General features: G+C 38.8%; 1 protein-coding gene across 2 annotated transcripts; it reads right to left on the reverse strand.

The window, feature by feature from the left end:
- Nucleotides 1-374: 374 nt before the first annotated feature.
- On the reverse strand, nucleotides 375-12,484 carry adgrl4 (adhesion G protein-coupled receptor L4). 2 transcript variants are annotated; one of them, XM_085433308.1, is made up of 16 exons: nucleotides 12,336-12,484; nucleotides 11,820-11,969; nucleotides 9,226-9,375; nucleotides 8,765-8,914; nucleotides 8,286-8,356; nucleotides 7,388-7,567; nucleotides 6,790-6,973; nucleotides 5,859-5,972; nucleotides 5,576-5,775; nucleotides 3,910-4,089; nucleotides 3,036-3,239; nucleotides 2,536-2,756; nucleotides 1,971-2,037; nucleotides 1,778-1,869; nucleotides 1,404-1,572; nucleotides 375-901 (listed from the first exon to the last, which is right to left on the reverse strand). In XM_085433308.1, the coding sequence occupies exons 1-16, from the start codon at nucleotides 12,445-12,447 to the stop codon at nucleotides 839-841; spliced, it is 2,307 nt and encodes a 768-aa protein (XP_085289434.1). In that variant the 5' UTR covers nucleotides 12,448-12,484; the 3' UTR covers nucleotides 375-838. The 2 variants fall into 2 exon arrangements, with proteins under 2 accessions (XP_085289434.1, XP_085289435.1); XM_085433309.1 differs by lacking the exon at nucleotides 11,820-11,969.
- Between the last annotated feature and the right edge of the window lie 6,955 nt (nucleotides 12,485-19,439).

Genomic DNA, 19,439 nt, shown 5'->3' on the forward strand with positions numbered 1-19,439 from the left:
GCTGACGTTTCTTAACCTCATTAAAAGATCCCACAGCCTAGGGGACAGATAGTTAAGGAATGCTGTGTGCTGAGGAGATAACACATATTTATTCATTACAACATTTTTTTTTCTTAACATGCAGATAAATAATGCAAAAATACTCTGAGTTTATGGAAGAACGAGTGTGCCTGATAATCTCCACTAGATGGGGCCATTGGCCTATCCAATTGTTACTGTGGCGCATGGACAGGACACACAGCCATTCATGTTGGACTTCCTGTCCACTTACCAGTGTGTTTATTTAGCAAAGAAGGCTGATGAATGCATTAACCAAGCCCAATGATTATTTTGCATTTCGGTTTAAAAGAAATGGGCAACAGAGAAGTTTTGCTTTGACACATTTATTTTAATAATTTACAATCAATTTCAAACAAAAGATGAGAACAAAGACGGACACGGCATTGATTATTTGGAGTGTAATGCTTATAAAGGCACTAAGGTAAAGGTACTCAATTAAACTGAACATATGCAAACTATTTTTATTCTATTGTTACTCTCACAAGAATTGCTTTTGTGTAAAAGGCAATGCAATTGTTTGGCTTTTTATGTACTTTATGGAACAAAACAAACAATCAAACAAAAAGTGTGCTGCATAATTATGATTCCAGTCTGTTAAAAAGCAAACAAGACATTTGAAACTACCACTGCTACATGTTCTAATTTATTAGACATCTGTACTAAAATCCTCCCACACCATTTTTCCCAAAAGTGGAAGCACGAGTCACAGGATATTAAAAAGCTGTACTATAGACTATTATTATACAAGTGCAGATGGTCTGGCTTTGGCTGCATTAATTCATCTTAGGCATTCAAAACAACAGGGGACATTTTTGAAAAGCCTGTAGTATTCGTCTTGAATCTGAAAAGACACACACACACAACAGAAATATGCTTTAGATATAATACAATGTATGTTTAATCCATACAGTGGTGAGCTGTGCCAGTGTTGTTAACATATTTACAGGGTTTTCATACATTTATAAACCTTCACTTGGATATTTTGTACTTTTAACTCTAATTTATATATTTCACAAGTATACTAGTTTGTGACCTGTCAAAACACTAACAGGAAAAGTTTCAGTCAGTTCATTAAATGTTTGATAGGGAAAGATTTATGCATCAATCTGACCACCTGGGGAGAGAGAAAACATGGCAAACCCAAACAAACTGAGCATATTCGGATGCTTAAATCCTAATCCAAAATGCACATTTGCTCACACACAGGTTTCTTTTTTCATATAGCCTTAATATCTTCACCTTAATATTCTCAGTTGACTATATAAAATGTGTTTTGTTGGGGTCTATTTGTTCTATTTGATTCAAAAAAGCAAAAAGCAAAAAACCCAAAAAGCTGATGTTACCTTTCTGGACAGCACACAGAGGAAGATGAAAATGAACATCCCTTGGAAGGCGTTGGTGATGGTGAACAAATAGGCAGTGAGGGTTGTCTCATTGAGAATGTGCAAGACTCCAAACGTCCAGGTGGCACCGAGCACAAACAGCAGAGCCAAGGCACCACGGGCACAGGACCTGAGAGGGAGATAGCACCGATTTAAACACCCTGCACATGGCTAAGCTCCTTTCTCAATCAACAAAGAACTCAGCTGTAATTTAATTCTGCAAAGGCACCACATGAAACCCTAATAATCCACCAGATAAGGAACCTACAACTTGACTTTCTTTTTTTTCCCCTTCTTTTTTCCAACTTACTCAACGGGAGTAAAGATAATCCTACCTGATGTTTTCATAGTGGCTGATTTCAGGCTTTTTCACAGCAGTATGCCGGTATACCTTATAGATGATTACTCCAAAAGCCAAGAGATTAACCTTTAGTGGAAAAACAACAATCAAATGAATATCTGTTATTAAAAAAAATTACTTTACTTGCTTATTTGAACACATTCATGAGTCATGATGTATGATTTTACCAGGATGATCAAACATGCAGGTCCGATGAAGCTCCATATGAAGTGGTTTTCTGTGCTGAGCCAACACCTATGATGGAATAATATTTAATAACATTTTAATACATTTGATTCATATTTTAGCAAATTATGATTTCCACCTTAGTGTAAAATTCCCTGATGTTAATTATAATAATACTGTACATAAGCTTTCTTATCTTAGGATAAAACCCCTAAAACCCCCTAAAAAAAGCAATCAACGCGTCTTTTGCACAACTTATCTCTTGTCTTTTGTAATAGCATTTTACACTAATAAACAACAGGGCTACTATTTTAGGGTTTTTTATCAAGCTCTCTGTGGTACCCAAAACATTTCAGAATTTATTTTCTGCCCCACGGCACAACCATCTTCAACTTCCTTCATGTCCCTCCAGGCCAAATTTAATCTATGTCCCCTTGTACTTATAATTAATGTAACTTGTTTATCTTGCTTCCTGAATGAGTTTGAAAAATGAAGAAGTCATTTTACGACCCTTTGTCTATCCACACATACATATATATAAAAAAGCTGCAAATATTGTCAGCTTACACTTTATCTGTGCCATAATACTTGGAGCCTAGTGTTGCAGAAATGGCCACCACTACCGCTGGGCTTCCATAGCCGAAAATATAAAAGTTACGGTGCAGAAAGCCTTTGTTGTAGATGACGCCAACCACTATTAAGTACAGATGGATGCCCTCGATGCACATCCAGGCAAAGGCCGCAAGGAAGAAGTAGTGCAGCAGCCCTGCAATCACAGAGCAGAAAAGCTGCCAAGAAACAGACGGGAGAGAGAAAGACAGAGATTTTACAATTTTAGTTTAAATAAAACTGTGTTAAAAAAGTGGTACAGTATTCATATACTCTAAGTGTATTTTGCAATCTTTATTCAATGTGTATGTTGAGATGTACTGTTACTTTCTATTTTCATTTTCATAAAGTAAATTATCTGCAAGTCAAATAAGAACAGATTTACACCAGATTTAAAGCTGACAAACGGACAATATTTCATGATATTTCACGTTTCATTACGTCAAGGGCATCCTCACCTTATGCGTGTACATGTTGATTCCTACCAGGAAGATGAATTCGGCCATGAAGAGGCTACAGCACAGGTTCTTGTGGATGGTGGTTCTGGTGCTCTGAATTTCACTGAAGAACCAGAAGGTGAAGATGCACATGAACAAACAGATGAGCGAGATGATCATTCCCAGCTGGGTGATCCGGGTCAGGATGGTATAGTGGGCCACCAGCTGAGAAGCGAATGGAAAGGGAGGCGTTTCATTCACAGTTTCATGGAGCGCCGAGTTGTTGTCTTTTCTGCTTGGAATCATTTGGCATAACATAGGCACAGGCTGGGGTTACAGCAGCATGTTGTGCTTGGAGACGTTCTGGGGCGATACTGGTCCAAATATTATAGGCAAGTGGTTTGTTGTCAGTTTAAAAAAAAGTAACTTCCTCGTTGTTGGTGTGAAATTCACCAAACAATTTAAATTGGAATTGAAACCAACAATAAAGTGAGAGAAGGTTTCAAAAAGTAGTGGGTGGATAACTCTTATAGATGCCAAACATGTGCACTGAGTCACCTTGCCTCTAGGACCTGTTCAGACTTCCTCTGCATTTGGCTTTAGTTGATTTTTTATCTTTCTACTGTAAACAAAGCAGCGCTTTCAAAATATTTAGTAGAAATTTCCATCATCTTCACAGATAAATCCACATATTTAAATTTCTCAGCTAACAGGCGACTAATTGTCCACCAAGCAAATAATATATGACTTAAAAACAAGACAACATAGTGTTTATTTTGCATGAAATGAAATTTCTCCCTCAGTAACCGTGGAAACATTGGTGAAAAAAGCTGTTAAAAAACTCCTTGATCTTGCTCCATATTTCACTGTTGTAATTTAGTGTATGCTCACTCACGTTGGCTCGCCCAGAGGACATGAGGATAGCAAAGTGTGTGAGGTGATTGCAGGAGCAAGTGGTCGCATTGCTGTTGACGTGGACTGTCTTGCAGCCGTGAGTGGCCCACCGGCCCTGCAGGCTATCCGCCTCGTACTCCCAGAAGGCGCACTTCGTCACATCAGCTTTAGTGTCTATGGGCTTCAGGGGATGGAGAGGAACAAAGACTGTTAACTGTGGAGTTATTATTAGTTTTTGCAGCTCGCTGCTTTGGGATAACAAATCAATAGGGGCTTAAACTGATCCCAGAGCTGGTCTCATCAAAACAGCTGTGAGAAATCATCACAGCCCATCGAAGGTCTGTTGTTCTGTTATTGATTCTAACACTATTTATGAGCTTTGCTTTTTCCAAGTTTTCACGTTAATATTGCCATTGACATGCAAGAGCACAGAAAATAAATGTAATGGGAAGATCATTAATCACTGGCACATGAGCTTTTTTGCTGGGCTCACTGGGCCTATTCTAAATGATTATGTATCAAATATATATATTTTACAATGATATAATATATTGATATAATGATTTTACTTTTTTTTATATGTTTTAATGATCCTAAAAGAAAATACCAGGACAATATGTTTGTATATCAACGTTTAAAATTGTGTATTTTATACTCTCAAAGTCCTTAATTAAAAACTTAAAAGGTGCAGGCAAGAAAAAAGCATCCCGTGCATCACAGGAGAAAAAAAAATCTGCTTCAGTAGTAAAAAGTATCTGCACAAAAAAGGGGCCCAAATTATTGATTGTTGCTCTTCAAAGAAGGCAGTTCACAGAGAATTTTCACGGCTCGAAAATAAATCAACTCATCCTTTGTTAGCCTTAATACTCAAGGGAGCAACAAAAATAATGATTTTACTTTTTCATACATTTTAATTATCCTAAAAGAAAACACCAGTACATTAATTTTTAGGGCTGTTTATCTCATTACCCACGTTTTTCCATAATCTCGTCACGTTTCCTCAGCTATTCCCTTTAAATGAAAGGTCATTGCCGAAATACACGGTGCGAAATCTTAAAATTTCATAAAAACTTTACACAAAGCGCTAACTGTTCCTCCCATGTGAGTTTGTTCAAATTTGACTTTAATGGAAACTCTGGCAGTTATCAGGTTACTGCCAGACCCAATCTGGGACTGAGGAAGCTATTTCTCACAACAAAAGCACAACGCCCCAGTCTGACAAGGATATATATGATGAGATACTGACGAGAGAACTGAACAAGATCCTATTAGCTAATGTTGATAAATGACTCGTTTGCAGAATAGAAAGTTTAGCTGTAAGTTTAAAGTGGCACAAAAGTGAGCAGCAATGTTTGTTTTTAACGCCGTATTTAGCTTGTTTATCACACAACGCTTCGAAATGAAAAACCTTGAGTAACATAGACTATTTTGAATCGCTGCTCTTAATTTACCCTGATCAAATTGAGCAAAAGGATTAGACTGAATTTATATAGAGAATAAAAATGAATGAAAATCTCTAGTAATCGCTTCCCTTAAGAAAAGCTGCAGTCATGTGTAGAGGAGCAGCGACTTTCTGAAACAGTATATGTTTTGACATTACATTCTACAAATGCAGAAGTAAAAAAGCAAACAATGTAGCCTGCCTCAGCACTCTGTGCAGTCTGTACCTCACTGTGTCTCAGAGTGAAGGCGACATGGTCAAGTTGGTAAACGTCAGCAGGTTTGACGGCTGCTGCAATGACTTGGGAGTTGACAGTGATTTCCCCCGTCCCTGCATACCGCGAGTAGTCAGTGACACCTGGGTCGCTGCTCGGCTTCAGGATGTCACTGATGCTGTCATATCGCACAAACACCACTGACACGCTTCCTGAGGAAAAAAAAAATTATACAAACTTTTCTTTTTGGCACAGATTGCATCTGATTTTCCTTTTAGGCTTTAAGCTACTTTACCATTTCGGTCTTCTTCTGGTCTCACTTTCAGTGTTAGATTTATATGATCTCCTCCCATGGAAGCAGACAGTTTGGCTTTTGTGTGATGAGCCTCGAAGGTGAAGAGTTTCACTTCTGCGGTTGAGGATAAAAAAAAAAAAGAGGTCAGGGATAACCCTCTCCATTTCAAAGCCTCGCCAAACTGGAGAGCTGAGCCCAGTGATAGTTACTGAGTCTTATCAGGCACACTGTAACTATCACTGCTGTTCAAACACCAATCAAAATAAACCAAATCATAACACACTGTAAGGAAAGCTATTTGGGACACAGAAAAGAAGAAACTAAAAGCTAAAGTGGATTAAAATGTTATTTGGCTCTAAAAAGAGATTACGACTTGGAAGAATAGCTCTCTGCTGAAACAGAAAAAAGGAGACAGATCCAAAGCAACAACAAGCACACAAAAGGAGGACAGATATTAAATAAATAAATAAAAAAGAACCCGTACCCCCCAAAAAATATTCAACATTGCACGAGGGTGAAGTTTCACTTTCTCGAAAATAAAACAGTGAAATGAAGCCATGAGGTTCAAGATTATAAATAAATAGTATTTAAATAATTTGATGACCGACTGAAAATTCAAATAAAATAATAATAACGGGCAACACCTACTATTATACTACCATATCGAATTAATACATATGCTGTATTAAAATTCATATTATTTTTTTCATAACTGCCTTTTGTGTATTTTGATACCTTTAGTAATTTGTTTCTGTGTTTTTGAACCGCTCATTGAATTTTAGGGTGAATTAATTCATGGCATTCATTTATGTTTACAGATGATTTTTTTTAAACAGTGAAACTTCTAAGCAAACGTAGGAGCGCCCTGTCTGGTTTTAAAGCAAATAAAGGAATTAAATGCATCACAGTGACAATTAACTGAAAGCCTCACCCATATCTGTAGCTTTGATTTCAAGCTCTGTTGGAGTTTTGTAATTGCTGGCCAAAGACAGAGCGCTTTCTTCAACAACATGCAGCAGCTTGGTGATGGTATGCTCACGACGTTCTTCTTTCATTCTGGTCCAAGCCACCAGTTCATCCTTCTCCACCAGGTTGTTTACTGCATTTACTAATTTCTGTTTGAAAAGATTTGCTTCGAGTATAACATGTGCACAATAATATAGCATGTAATGCATGTTATGTCTGCACTGCAATATGCTTCCAATTAGGTATGATTAGAATGGGATGTTTACATCAGTTTGGCTGTTTTTGGCCTTTCATTAAATACAAGCAGCAGCTACACTGTGTTTAAAAAATTATTGGTTAATGGGTAATTTTGCTGTCAGCTTTGGGACAACAACAAAATAATAAGTGCTAATAATAAAAATGACACATTAGCAGAAAGTAATAGTATCTCCAAGGCATAACTGTTAAGAAGGCAATGGGCTGCAACCAGTGCCACTTTTTCTTAAACCAGTTCAAAGCATAGCTGCACTTCAGGCAGACTTCCAACTGTTGACTGAGAAACAAGAATGGTAAACAAAGATTACTGAGAGAGTTGAGTTGATGGCAGATGGTTTGACAGCGTAATCCTTCTCCGCGGCACCCAGTGTTGATGCGGATCTACTCAAGGCCTCAACATATGCAATCACTTCCACTGAAGTAAGTTCACCAGACGTCTGCTTGGCAATTTCTTTCAGTAGACTTTGGGGCTCCGTGAGGTTGCTCATCTGGTGGCGGAGAAATGTTTAGATTGATAGATGTCCTTGTTATGTTTTTTTGGATCACAGCTGTGAAACGACCAAACTTTACATGAAAACGTGACGTATCCTATTCATCCTATTCACACGTGTGCACATATCTAATCACGTGAAGACTCTCTACAAAAGGCGGCAATTGTGTCAAGCGTTTTTACTACTTGAAAAGATGCTAAAAAATTTTCACGTACTCCTCTTAACTTCAAACTAATCACAGCTGCATGCAGTAAATCCCCAAATATGACCTTCAGAATTATTTTTATTTTATTTTTTGCTTTTCTTTATAAACATCAGTTCATGAACGACGGATTACACTCAGCTTCATTATCACGTTAGTGAGCCAGTTTTACATAAATCATCACCTAACCACACGCTAATTAAATCTCTCCCATTCTCCTGTAACAAGGAACACAAAATGTGCTACATGACATCCATTAACTGGTCCTGCTATAACTTTACTCTCCAGTAGGGGGCAGGACTCCAAACCGAAACTGCTGATTGAAACTGCAGGTTGTGTTTGGATCATAGCGGCTGGTGTTGCATATCCTTGTTATCATACAATCTCGAGTCATTTCAGCCGTTTTCCTATTCCACCCTCTGTTTGTCTTCCTTCTCGCCAACAGAGGGCAGCATCATCTTATCCTTTCTTTTTTACCCCGTTTGGTTAAAATTGTGAGAAAGGAGTACTCACAGATTCCAATGTTCTGTTGACAACCTGCGTCACGCAGCCGGTGTTGTCATGGCAGTATTTCTGGGGATGCTCTGGAAAACAAACAGTTTGCAAAAGCGCATCTTTAATTCACTACCATTTTGGCCAGTCTGCCTTTCATTTAGAAAAAAACAGCAGCTCTCTTTATCATCAACTTTACTTAAAACATCAAACAATTCAGTATTGCACTGTTCACTCGATGTATTGCATCGAGCGAACAGTGCACACACACACACACACACACACACACACAATAATGGATGTGTCTGGGTTGTGTGTAGATGTGTAAAAGCAAGTAAAAAAAAAGAAAGATGAAAAAAGATGTATGTCCTTGAATGTAAGGATCAGTGTGTGTGTGTGTGTGTGTGTGTGTGTGTGTGTGTGTGTGTGTGTGTGTGTGTGTGTGTGTGTGTGTGTGTGTGTGTGTGTGTGTGTGTGTGCTCTTCCATCCTCATACCGACCTTTACATCTAACTTTGCTCTCTGGATGAAAGTGCTTAGGGCCTGAAGTCAGGATGTAATCACGCTGACAGGTGCAATTGAAAGATCCATTTGTATTATGGCAGTCTGAGTTTGGTCCACAGACCTGTTCTGACTCGCACTCATCAATATCTGAAAGATGCAAATGAAGAGTTCAGCTTCAATTAAAGCAAAGCAGTTTGATGTTCCCTTACGTTGGCTGCTCGCTGACAAAGTTAATGCAGTTACAGATGTTTGTCTAGGCAGCATTCCTACCTCAAAATAAGAATTGGTTGGTTTTTTTAAATACAAATATGTGACCAGCAGTTCTTGCACGCATGTTACACATTGATAACTCATTCTCACGACCTCGTTAAACTTTATAACTCTTTATAACTCTTTATGATACTGATCAAAACAAAGTTTGGTATATTTAAATCCTGAACAGGTCAACCAGACGTTACCGATGCAGTCAGTGCCATCGTTGGGCAGGAACTCGTCCCGTCCTGTCGATTTGTATCCAGAGACACATTTACAGTAGTAGCTGCCCACTGTGTTGGTACACTGGCCCCTGTCCCCACAGATATTAGTCACGTTCTGGCACTCGTCATCATCTGTGGTGAGGAAATGGAAATACAAACGCTAAAATGAGCTCAAAATCTTTCATCCTCAATAAGCAAAGTAGATTCAGCTTGTTACTCTGTTACTCATGGAGTGGGTAAACCAGCTGGTTAACAGATGACCTAGAACAAAGATGAAAGGAGTTTGATGTAGTTTGCATTTTTGCTTTGCATTAAAATTCATGTTTTTTTGTTTGTTTTTTTACAAATTAAAAGTTACAGCATTTTGAAAAAGGCTACTTTTTATTCTTAAACTGTTACAATATCATATTTCCATCTTGTCTCAGCAGATTCATTTCCTGTCCAGGTTTGTGTTGAGGCTGAAATGCATTTTACTCTAATGAGAAATGAATCAACAATAAATCAGTTCTTCTTTGAATGTGCAGCATTAATTTAAAAATCACTGAAATACTCTGACTCAGTTACTTTTTGAAAATGAAATCTTAATTTAATCCTCCATGATTAACCATATGCTATGCAAAGTGTTCTCTAAGTTTTTGACTCAAAATGTCACAAAAATAATACAAAAATTACTACAAAGACAGCATTTTTGGAAATTTCAAGAACCAACTTGAACTTATGCATTTGCCCCTAAATTTGTTGAAATTGTACTGGATGGAGAGAAAAAAGCAACCCATTTTTCATATCAATTTATATATTAAACCATAAAACTCAACATAACATCTTCCCAGATCCTTTTTAGTATCATTGTTGTTGAGTTACTTTGAGCGCATGTTAACACAAGTACACTCTGAAGTTTGATCCATGATTGCTGTTTCAGGAATGCCCAAATGTGATCGTGATCCTGAAGGCTGTGGTGTGGATGAGCTGATGAAGCTCAGAGATGTTAGTCTTCTTTTGATTAAAGCCTTGGCTGGGTGTAACTTGCACGCAGTTTAAATAGTTCACATTTGTGACTGATTTGCAGTTGTTTGCCTGTGTTTGATTTCATGGAAGTCAAATTACCTAAAATATTTTGCTTTCCAGGCTAACCGAGCACTGCTGAAGATGCTGCTTCATTATAGAAAATGCTGTTCCAGCTTTTTTTTTTACTTCCAAACACACCTTCCGCCCCTTGTTGACAAGGACCTGCTAAGACTTTCCACTGTTGTTTTTACTTGTCGACGTATGATGGACACTCTGCTCTTCCTCTCCTCTGTACCTTTGGCACACAATCTGTCCGGTAAGGGAAATCCTCTGCTTCAGCGAGAAAGGTGACCATAGTCAGAGAGGAAATACTCCCATAGCACATGTGATCCTTTATCTGTCATCCTCACAGACTTTTCACCCACATACTTCATGATTCACTTGAATGTCCTGTTTTTATGGATCCATTTTACCCTCCTATCATCACTTACTTCTTAAAAGTTAAAGATGACCCTTTTCTTCCTGTTTGTGTGAAATCTACAATTGTTGTTTGTTTCATGTGAATTTTCCAAACAGTTTTGGTAAAAATGCAGATTTAATAAAGCATGAGCAGACACAGTCTGAAATGCTCTTGCTAGTTAATATTGTCCTAATTTTACGTCTCTGGCTTCAGTGTAACCTTAACAACAAAAAAAACCCCTCTAACATTTTCATTTACTTTTGGCCCTTGGGCTATGTAAGCGGTGATTGTGGTCAGATTTGGCCAGGAAACCAAAGGGGTTCCAGGAATTCTAAACAGCCCAGAAACATAACAGGACTAACAATGCCGACTGTAGGCGATGCAGGCCATTAAAATCCTTCTAATAAAGCTGTATCTGGACGTATGTTCCACTTCACACTGTTCCCTTGGTGAATAACTCTGTGGCAACTTTTTAGGCAAGAAAACTCTAAAAAACCTCCCCCCTAACTTTAGCTGTTTTAAGCCAGCACAGCGAGTCGATCATACACAAACAAACACGAGAAAACTAACTTCAAATGACTTACACAGACCTTAAGTTTTTTTCAGCCATTCCTTTTGCCTACGTTTTCTAAACTGGCCAGAGTTAAGCTGAATTACAATAATAAATCTTGTTTGCTTGCACACGAGCATCCTTAGGTCGCTAATTTGCTTCATGTCTGTGGACTATTTTGAGATAATCAGAGATAAATGGTTCCAGAAGAGAAAAGCTGCACAAGTCACAGTGATTTATACTGATAATATGACCATAGCAGTGCCTTGTTCCTCATTAAGTTTTGACACAAACGTTTTTGCCATCGAGAGCCGTCATAAGAAGCTTTAACCCACCCAGAGTTATATTTTTAACGCCTCACATCTATGCTCTGCTCCGTCAAGTGTAATGTTCTAAAAATGTTCAATTAGCCCGCTTGTTTCAAAACGTAGGCCTAATACTGTTGTTTACGACACGCAGTCACAGCAACAAAGGCTTCCTAAAATAGCCGAGGCTTCCACAGTCTCGCTGCGTGTGCTCTTTAATATAAAGGTTGATTTGTGTATGTGTGCGTGTAGTCACCATTGCAAAATGTCGTTCCGTCTCCGGTGTATCCGTGATTACAGTAGCAGGCCTTGTTTGATCCATTCAAGGTATTACATGTTGCAAGTGTGTGACAAGAAACACAAATGTCAGAGGGGACGCATGGGCCCATCAGACTCGAGAGCCACGCTGCGTAGACACAAGAGACACACTGTGTATGTTTTAATTACACCACAACATTATTATTCCAAACCTTACTGAAGACGTGTGATTATATAAAAAACAAAACATGTTAACCTCCAAATTCCTAAAAGTTGCAGAGTCAGTCATGCAATCCATCAAACTTCAACTTAAACCGAAAAGCAACACGTACCTGTCAAAAACCGGTTAAACCCCCCCAAAAGAAATAAAGTTGAAGAGAAAATTTATGTTAAACAAAACCACCTTTCCAAACTAATAATACTTGATAATGCGGACCCCTCTGAGGGACATACATTTAAAACAGTCTCCCAGTAAGACATCTGGTACCCGTCGAGTATAAATTAGCTCACGTACCTGTCAAAAGTACAAGTTTCATTGGTGACTTGAGCAAAGAATCCATACTTGCGCTGTGTCTGGATTTTACTTGATCGTAGACTGCAGTGGGCTGTCTGGTGACGTCGTTCATTTCCTTGCATCAGTTTTCCTGTTTCCTTAAACCTGGCCCTTCCTGTCCTGCTCTTTAATCTGCTTTGAAAAACACGCAGCTTGGTCGAGTCATCAGCCACACAGACACGTTTGCCTCCATTTTTCACTAAATATAAAAGGACTTTTAGTTGCATTGAGTCGCTTTTTCGTAGCGTTGCTGACACTTTGTCTTAGGTTGTCATTTTGGAGGCCTGCGTGCCATTGTTCTCACTTGACCACATACAGTAGGTTATGTAAACACAGGCCTAAACAACACCAGCTAACTTCATTGAAGGACGACCCCCTCCCTTCCGCAGGCGCTAGCACACAAATTCACACACGGACATTCCAGAGCTGTGTCTTCCACGTATCATCTTACACATGCTATCCTTTCCAAGACACACGTTACTAAACTTGAGATGCAGACTCTTTGGTGGTGTGTTTAATGCATCGGGGCTCCTGCTCTTGAGAAAACACAGTGAAAGGAAATGTTGATTGGCCAGTGTTGACTGGTTCTTATCAGTGGTCCCACTGCAATTTCTATTAACAGTCTTTCTTTTTGGACTTTCACTTAAAAAGGCCCGATTTTCCACATTTCCTCTAAAACAGCGCAGATACCATTTTCCATTTATAGAGTTGTTGAAATACGCTCCAGTTGGCTATTGTTCACTTTGTTATACACGTTGGATTTCTATGAGCACTGCCAGACTAATTGTCATATTGTGTAAAATGGTAACATAAACAGGTCATTGAATGAAGCTACATTTCGAGTTTGTCTTTGGAGAGAAGTGATTAAGCAACACATTGTATCGCAGGTTCTTTGACTGTCATGGAGCAGTGACCCCTTTCTTGCGTGAGGGAAATGAGCGGGGCCGAAGGTTATTTGGTGCATGTGGGCCACTGACCTACACAAAATGTCTTCACTTGGAGTTGCTCATTTCAAATGCAGATATTTTCAGTGGCGCCTTTTCACCTCACCCATGAACATCGGCCCTCAGAATTGCTGTTTTAAGGTGGAATTGAACTAGCAGTGCTGCTCCAGAACAGGTGAATTAAAATGTGATGCAGTGACAATGGTTCCAAAAAGAAAAGTGGCCATTCAGGTGTCTGAGGTCTTTTCAAAATACCCTCTACTTTTTCAGCACACAAACTCATTCAGTGATGAATAGTTTCACTTGGAAGATAAGTTCTTTGTTGACTGTATTGCAGTCTGTGGAGGCGGTTTGAATTGCTTAGGCAAGGCGTTTAGCAGCTGCTTTGAATGACACCATTAGAATCGCTCTGCATTACTGTCCTGGGAAAGGGCTTGGTGAAAACCACATCTGAATGTCTCACTCTGACACTCTCCTAACGGTAAGGAAGGAAGTGATGTTGCCTCGAACAAACCTGGACTGATTGCACCCTTCCTCCTCCGCTTTTTTGTCTCAGGAAATCTCTCATTTAGTAAGAAACTCAGTAAGCCCACAGGAGCTTGGTTGCTCCACAATGACATTGTAAAAAAGACATCTAAGAGAAAAGAGCTCTTCAAATGTGTCAAGGCAGTCTTGTGTAAATGTTTCCTCCTTTCCTTTCCTCTCTCATGGATATGGAAATTTTGACTCTACGGTTGCGGTATTTTGCACGGCTTTCTGTGTGTGTGCAAGTGTGAGCAAATGAAGAGTGTTGTTTGTGCCATTGGGGATACTGAGATTTGCAATACGAAGAAGGGTGAAGAATCTATTTTGATACTTCTCATAGATATCTGTTCTGATGCTGGCCGTATGTTCAGCCATGATGGGAGGACTGAACGCTGGGGCACAGATGGCAGCAACTGTCTCATAAACTTGGAGCTCTTGAATATTTCAGGACATGGCGTTGGAGAGACAAAGTACGCCCTCTGTTTGAGTTCAGAGCTACCAGCTGCTGTGTGTGGAGAACCCTCTAGAACGTACACTGAAGGCACATATAGGTGGCACTACTTAATAAAAAGAGCCTAGAAAAATATGACCATGATAAGAATTTAAAAAATAACCTGTTGCTATTTTGACGACTGTCACCAATGCCTCGAGTTACCAGCTGCAGCACAATTATTTGATGCACTGAGATTGAGTTTGGGCTCATCAAGCACTAAAGTAAGTTTTCTTCTGGTTCAAATTTTCCATTTATTTTGGGCAGCTTTTGGTCAGGGGTAGATAAGAGGATCAAGAATATCCTCTTAAGTGGACCAATCGCCACAATTTCAGAAACTATTTGGTTGACCAGAAAAAAAGAAACCTTAAATTATTTTAGTCTGCTTAGATGTTTCAATCAATCCTTGTGCAGACTAGAAACTCTCTCTTACAAACTCATTAAATCTTAATTCATGTAGCAGGATTATGCACACCATGGAACAGGGATAGGTATTGAAAACCGGTTCTCAACAAGAACCGGTTCCCACTGTTTCAATTCCTTGGAATTGTTTGCCATTTTTGCAAACGATTCCCTTATCGATTCCAGTCGCCCCGAATAACGTCACCGCGTTATTCCTGCTACGTACCTGGCAGGAAGTTTGATTATACTTTACGAGAACGGATGACAACAGGGCAACTTGCAATACTTGCAAAGTAGATATTTCATTTAAGGGAGGAAACACTACGAATATGCAAAAGCATTTGCTCACAAAACACACGATGACCTTAAATGAATGTCGTGTTTTTAATTCCGCTCGACTCGTGAATCTCAACCCAGCAGCAGCGGTAACGTTTGCGCGTCCTCTCCCGTTAATGCGGCAGGTAAATAATCAACTAACAGTGCATATTATGTTAGCGCGAGTTTGTGGTCAAAGGCTTGCATCTATTTGCCACACAACAGATGCCCCCGATTTTTGGTAAGTGAATGTGTTTAATTGTAGGCAGGGACATTACTGGATATTCTTGCTACAATTGTTACAGAATAATTTATGTTATACTTTGTTATTGCTACAGAAGAATATTTATTTTATTATTTTACATTTACAATTTCTTTTCCTGGGGACTCTGTGACACTCCATTGAAGAGCCGTAGGCTGTGGATCTCTTTGTAAGGCCATGTTACTCCTAAATTTCTATCTTGTTCAAAGAGAAGATATAAAACAAAGTTCTAAGCTAATCGACCTTAGTGTTCTCCTTTTTTAAAAAGAATCGATAAGAGAATCGATAAAGAACCGAATCGTTAAACAGAATCGAAAATGGAATCGGAATCGTGAAAATCGTATCCATACCCATCCCTACCATGGAACAAACTATGTCTATTCATCATGATTGTTTAGTCAGGATATATTTTGCTGATGTATTTGATGAACCTGTACAGCAATGCTTATATTCAGGGCTGACGTTGAGGTTTCTTTTCATTGGGCACGAGCGTTGCTGAGACCAGACACACCCACTCCCAGTGTGGGAGTGGGTGTGTCCAGACCAGAGATGGGCAGTAACGCGCAACTTGTAACGTTACTTGTAACTTGTAACGCGTTACTTGTAACTTGTAACGCGTTACAAGTAACGCGTTACAAGTAACGCGTTACTGTAATCCAATTACTTTTTTCAAGTAACGAGTAAAGTAAGGGATTACTATTGCAAAAACGGTAATTAGATTACCGTTACTTTCCCGTAGGAACGCTGCGTTACTGTGTTACTAAAACCGTGATTTTTTTGCGAGAATGTCTCATGACAGTGACCTAAGCAAGTGCGATGTTCGTTACAACAGCTGTGTGCAGATCAACAATGGATAATATATCCAGTGCAGGAGAGAGTATGAGCATGCAGCGTTTAAAGCGTGGAAGTACTGACCTTACTTTAAGTTTGACTCCATAAAAAGTGACAAAAACATTAGTTACTTGCATCTATTTGAAAGAGTGAGTGTAAACACAAATATATATATATATACAAACAGACAAACAGAAGAAGACGGCCGTAGTGATCGATGTAGCGGTTCCGAATGACAGCAATATCAGGAAGAAGGAACACGAGAAGCTGGAGAAATACCAAGGGCTCAGAGAAGAGCTCGAGAGGATGTGGAGGGTGAAGGTAACGGTGGTCCCCGTGGTAATCGGAGCACTAGGTGCGGTGACTCCCAAGCTAGGCGAGTGGCTCCAGCAGATCCCGGGAACAACATCGGAGATCTCTGTCCAGAAGAGCGCAGTCCTGGGAACAGCTAAGATACTGCGCAGGACCCTCAAGCTCCCAGGCCTCTGGTAGAGGACCCGAGCTTGAAGGATAAACCGCCCGCAGGGGCGAGCTGGGTGTTTTTTTTTTTTATCTATATATATATATATATATATATATACATAGATAGATAGATAGATAGATATTTATTTTATGTGCTGGAATGTGCAGAAAATAGGTTTAAATATTAAACAAATATAATATAATTAAATTTTTGCTTGATGCATAAAGTTAAAAGATTAAAACTAATAAAACAAGTTTTAAAAAGAGACTTTTCCATTTGATTACATTTTGTATGATGAATTATGCAGAAAAAGTAGAATTGTGCTGAAAGATCTATCGCTTTATCACCTATTCAGATTGTAAATCGTGTTTTTAAAAAGTAACTAAGTAACTAAGTAATTAATTACTTTTGAAAATAAGTAATCAGTAAAGTAACGGGATTACTTTTTTGGGGAAGTACTCAGTAATTAGTTACTGATTACTCTTTTCAAGTAACTTGAACAACACTGGTTCAGACTGGTGTCATTTCCATGTAAACAATGCAGTTTTGTCACTATGTCACTAGCATGTCGATTATGCACAAGGTGCTGTCTGGTGTTGGAGTGAGATGCATCAGGAAATGGTTTTCGTGAGACGAGGCTTTAACTGAATCATATTCTTTTGATAGCCAGTGAACTGTAAATCTAAAAAAATGTTTTGAGGTGGTAAAACTAATTTAAGGAGGGAATGGTTATCACAATATGGGAGATGATGAACAGCCAATGGTAAGTGTTAGTTTAAATGTGAGTCTTAAGGCCGTTACACATCAAGCGCATTGCAAAAAAAGCAAACCCGAAATTCCGAATTTTTTGGATCCGAACTTGTTGTGGTTTTGTGGAAAAGCTTTCCTCAAAAAACAGACCGTGAAAAAAATAAAAAACTGTATCAAGCGATGGTCGTGATGTTTCTAAGCAGCAAAAGGAAGGAACACATTCTGGGTCCATCCAACTCTCAAGAGAAGGCAGCAGCAGGGAGAACTTCATAGTTTGATCCAGGAGTTGAAGCTGTATCATGGCCGCATTCATACATTTTTCAGGTGCCAGTGGGGCAGTTTGAGCTCTTGTTGGCAGAGTTGGGAACACATCTGATGAGGGAAATCATTTCAGAGGGCCGATTGACCCGGAGCAGCGCCTAGCTATGAGGTAAAACAGTATTATTTTAGTATTTCCTCATCACTGTATAGTCACTACTTGTGCCCGTTTTGAGCTACGAGTGGTCTGATTGGTCATATCTGTTTCAGATAAGAAAAATCTGAAGAATTCAAGCTTGGTTTGGAAGAATAAACGCTGCGAATTCATTCATTGAAATTACATGATCTGTGAATGAGTGCATTAAGAATAGGTGAGTCCAAAAAGAGTTTTATTTGCATGGTGTGTCAAGTCTTTAAAGCTTATATTGTTCAGTCCGAAGCTAGCAAGCTTCATGAAAGGAGTTTCGTAGAGAAGACAAAAAAAAAGGATAATGTCAACAGTTTGCTAGCATGATAGTTAGCTAGCTGTTAGTCCTTCAAACACAGTAGCAACCATGTCTGAGTAGTGCTATATGACCATATTTATTTCACTGATGGAGTATTTGATTTGATCTTAAATGAGAGCAAACCTCCAAAGAGTGACTCTGTTGAACTACGAACACTTGTAAGGCTGTATTCTTGCTAGCTTTGATTTCCCGATTAAGCATCTATCTGTTCCAGCCTTCAGCCCTCTTTTTTATGCAGCTTTTTGCAAACAGAAGAAACAATAAGTAGTTTTATGAAGAGAAATGATACTGGTAGATACTGGTTTGATACTGGTTTAGATACTGGTTTAGATAACTGCTAGCAGTTATCTAAACACTTACATCGCACCCAACCGGCCACGGTTGGTAGCTACCACGTTCCTTAGCCTGGTTCTCCTGGATGTTTTTCCTATTAAAAATGATTTTTTTTTCCTTCTCACTGTCGCCACGTGATCGTGTGATTGCTGGGATTTATTTCTAATATTGTAGCGTCCCTCGCTTACAATATAAAGCATGCTGAGGTTACTGTGAATTAGTGAATCAGTGCTATATAGAAAAATGAGGTCAAATTTTTAATTATTATTATTATGATATTTCAAGTTGTGCTGTTGTTTGTTGAATCTTAAGTCTACTGTTCAAATTTCTTTCAATACAAAGCTAAGGAGAGTGGAGTTTCAGACGGTATAAACCGTCGCTCGTAGCTTCATCCTACATCTTTATAATGTAAAAGACTGACTCTAGCACTTCCGACACACCTGTTTGCAATCTAGAGTAAATTGCTACTAGAGCAAGCCTTATTGACAGTCCCATCTTTAGCCATGAATAGATGTTAACATTTCCTTATGACATCATTTCCATTCCAAATGACTGTTTTCACTTCAGCTTCTTAGACATAACAATAAAAATAACACATAAAAGGAGTTGAATTCTCTCCTGCCTGTGAAGTGTAGTGGCCTAAATGGAAGTTTTGATTTTGTGGTCTCAGTTCTGGGAAAAAGTTACAGAGGATATATTGTGAAATTCAGAACAAAGGGCCCTGGCAAGATAAATGAATAATGCATAGTCAGACTACATCAGTGCACACAAGAAAAAACAGACCATTAAGCATGGCTAAGCTATTTTTAGCCCCAATAATTAGCTACCATGATAGTAATAATTAGTATAATTATGAAGAGGCTGCAAATAATATCAATGACGTTCATAAATTGTGGATGGTTTATGTTCATATTTGGTTTTTATTATTCTTACAGGTATGCTTGTATGTGTAAAAATTGATGACGATAATAATAAAAAATGTGGAA

The sequence above is a fragment of the Copadichromis virginalis genome, linkage group LG15, assembly GCF_057382275.1.
Source record: "Copadichromis virginalis isolate Kocher_CV1m ecotype Utaka linkage group LG15, C_Virginalis_male_GT1.1, whole genome shotgun sequence".
Taxonomy (NCBI): domain Eukaryota; kingdom Metazoa; phylum Chordata; class Actinopteri; order Cichliformes; family Cichlidae; genus Copadichromis; species Copadichromis virginalis.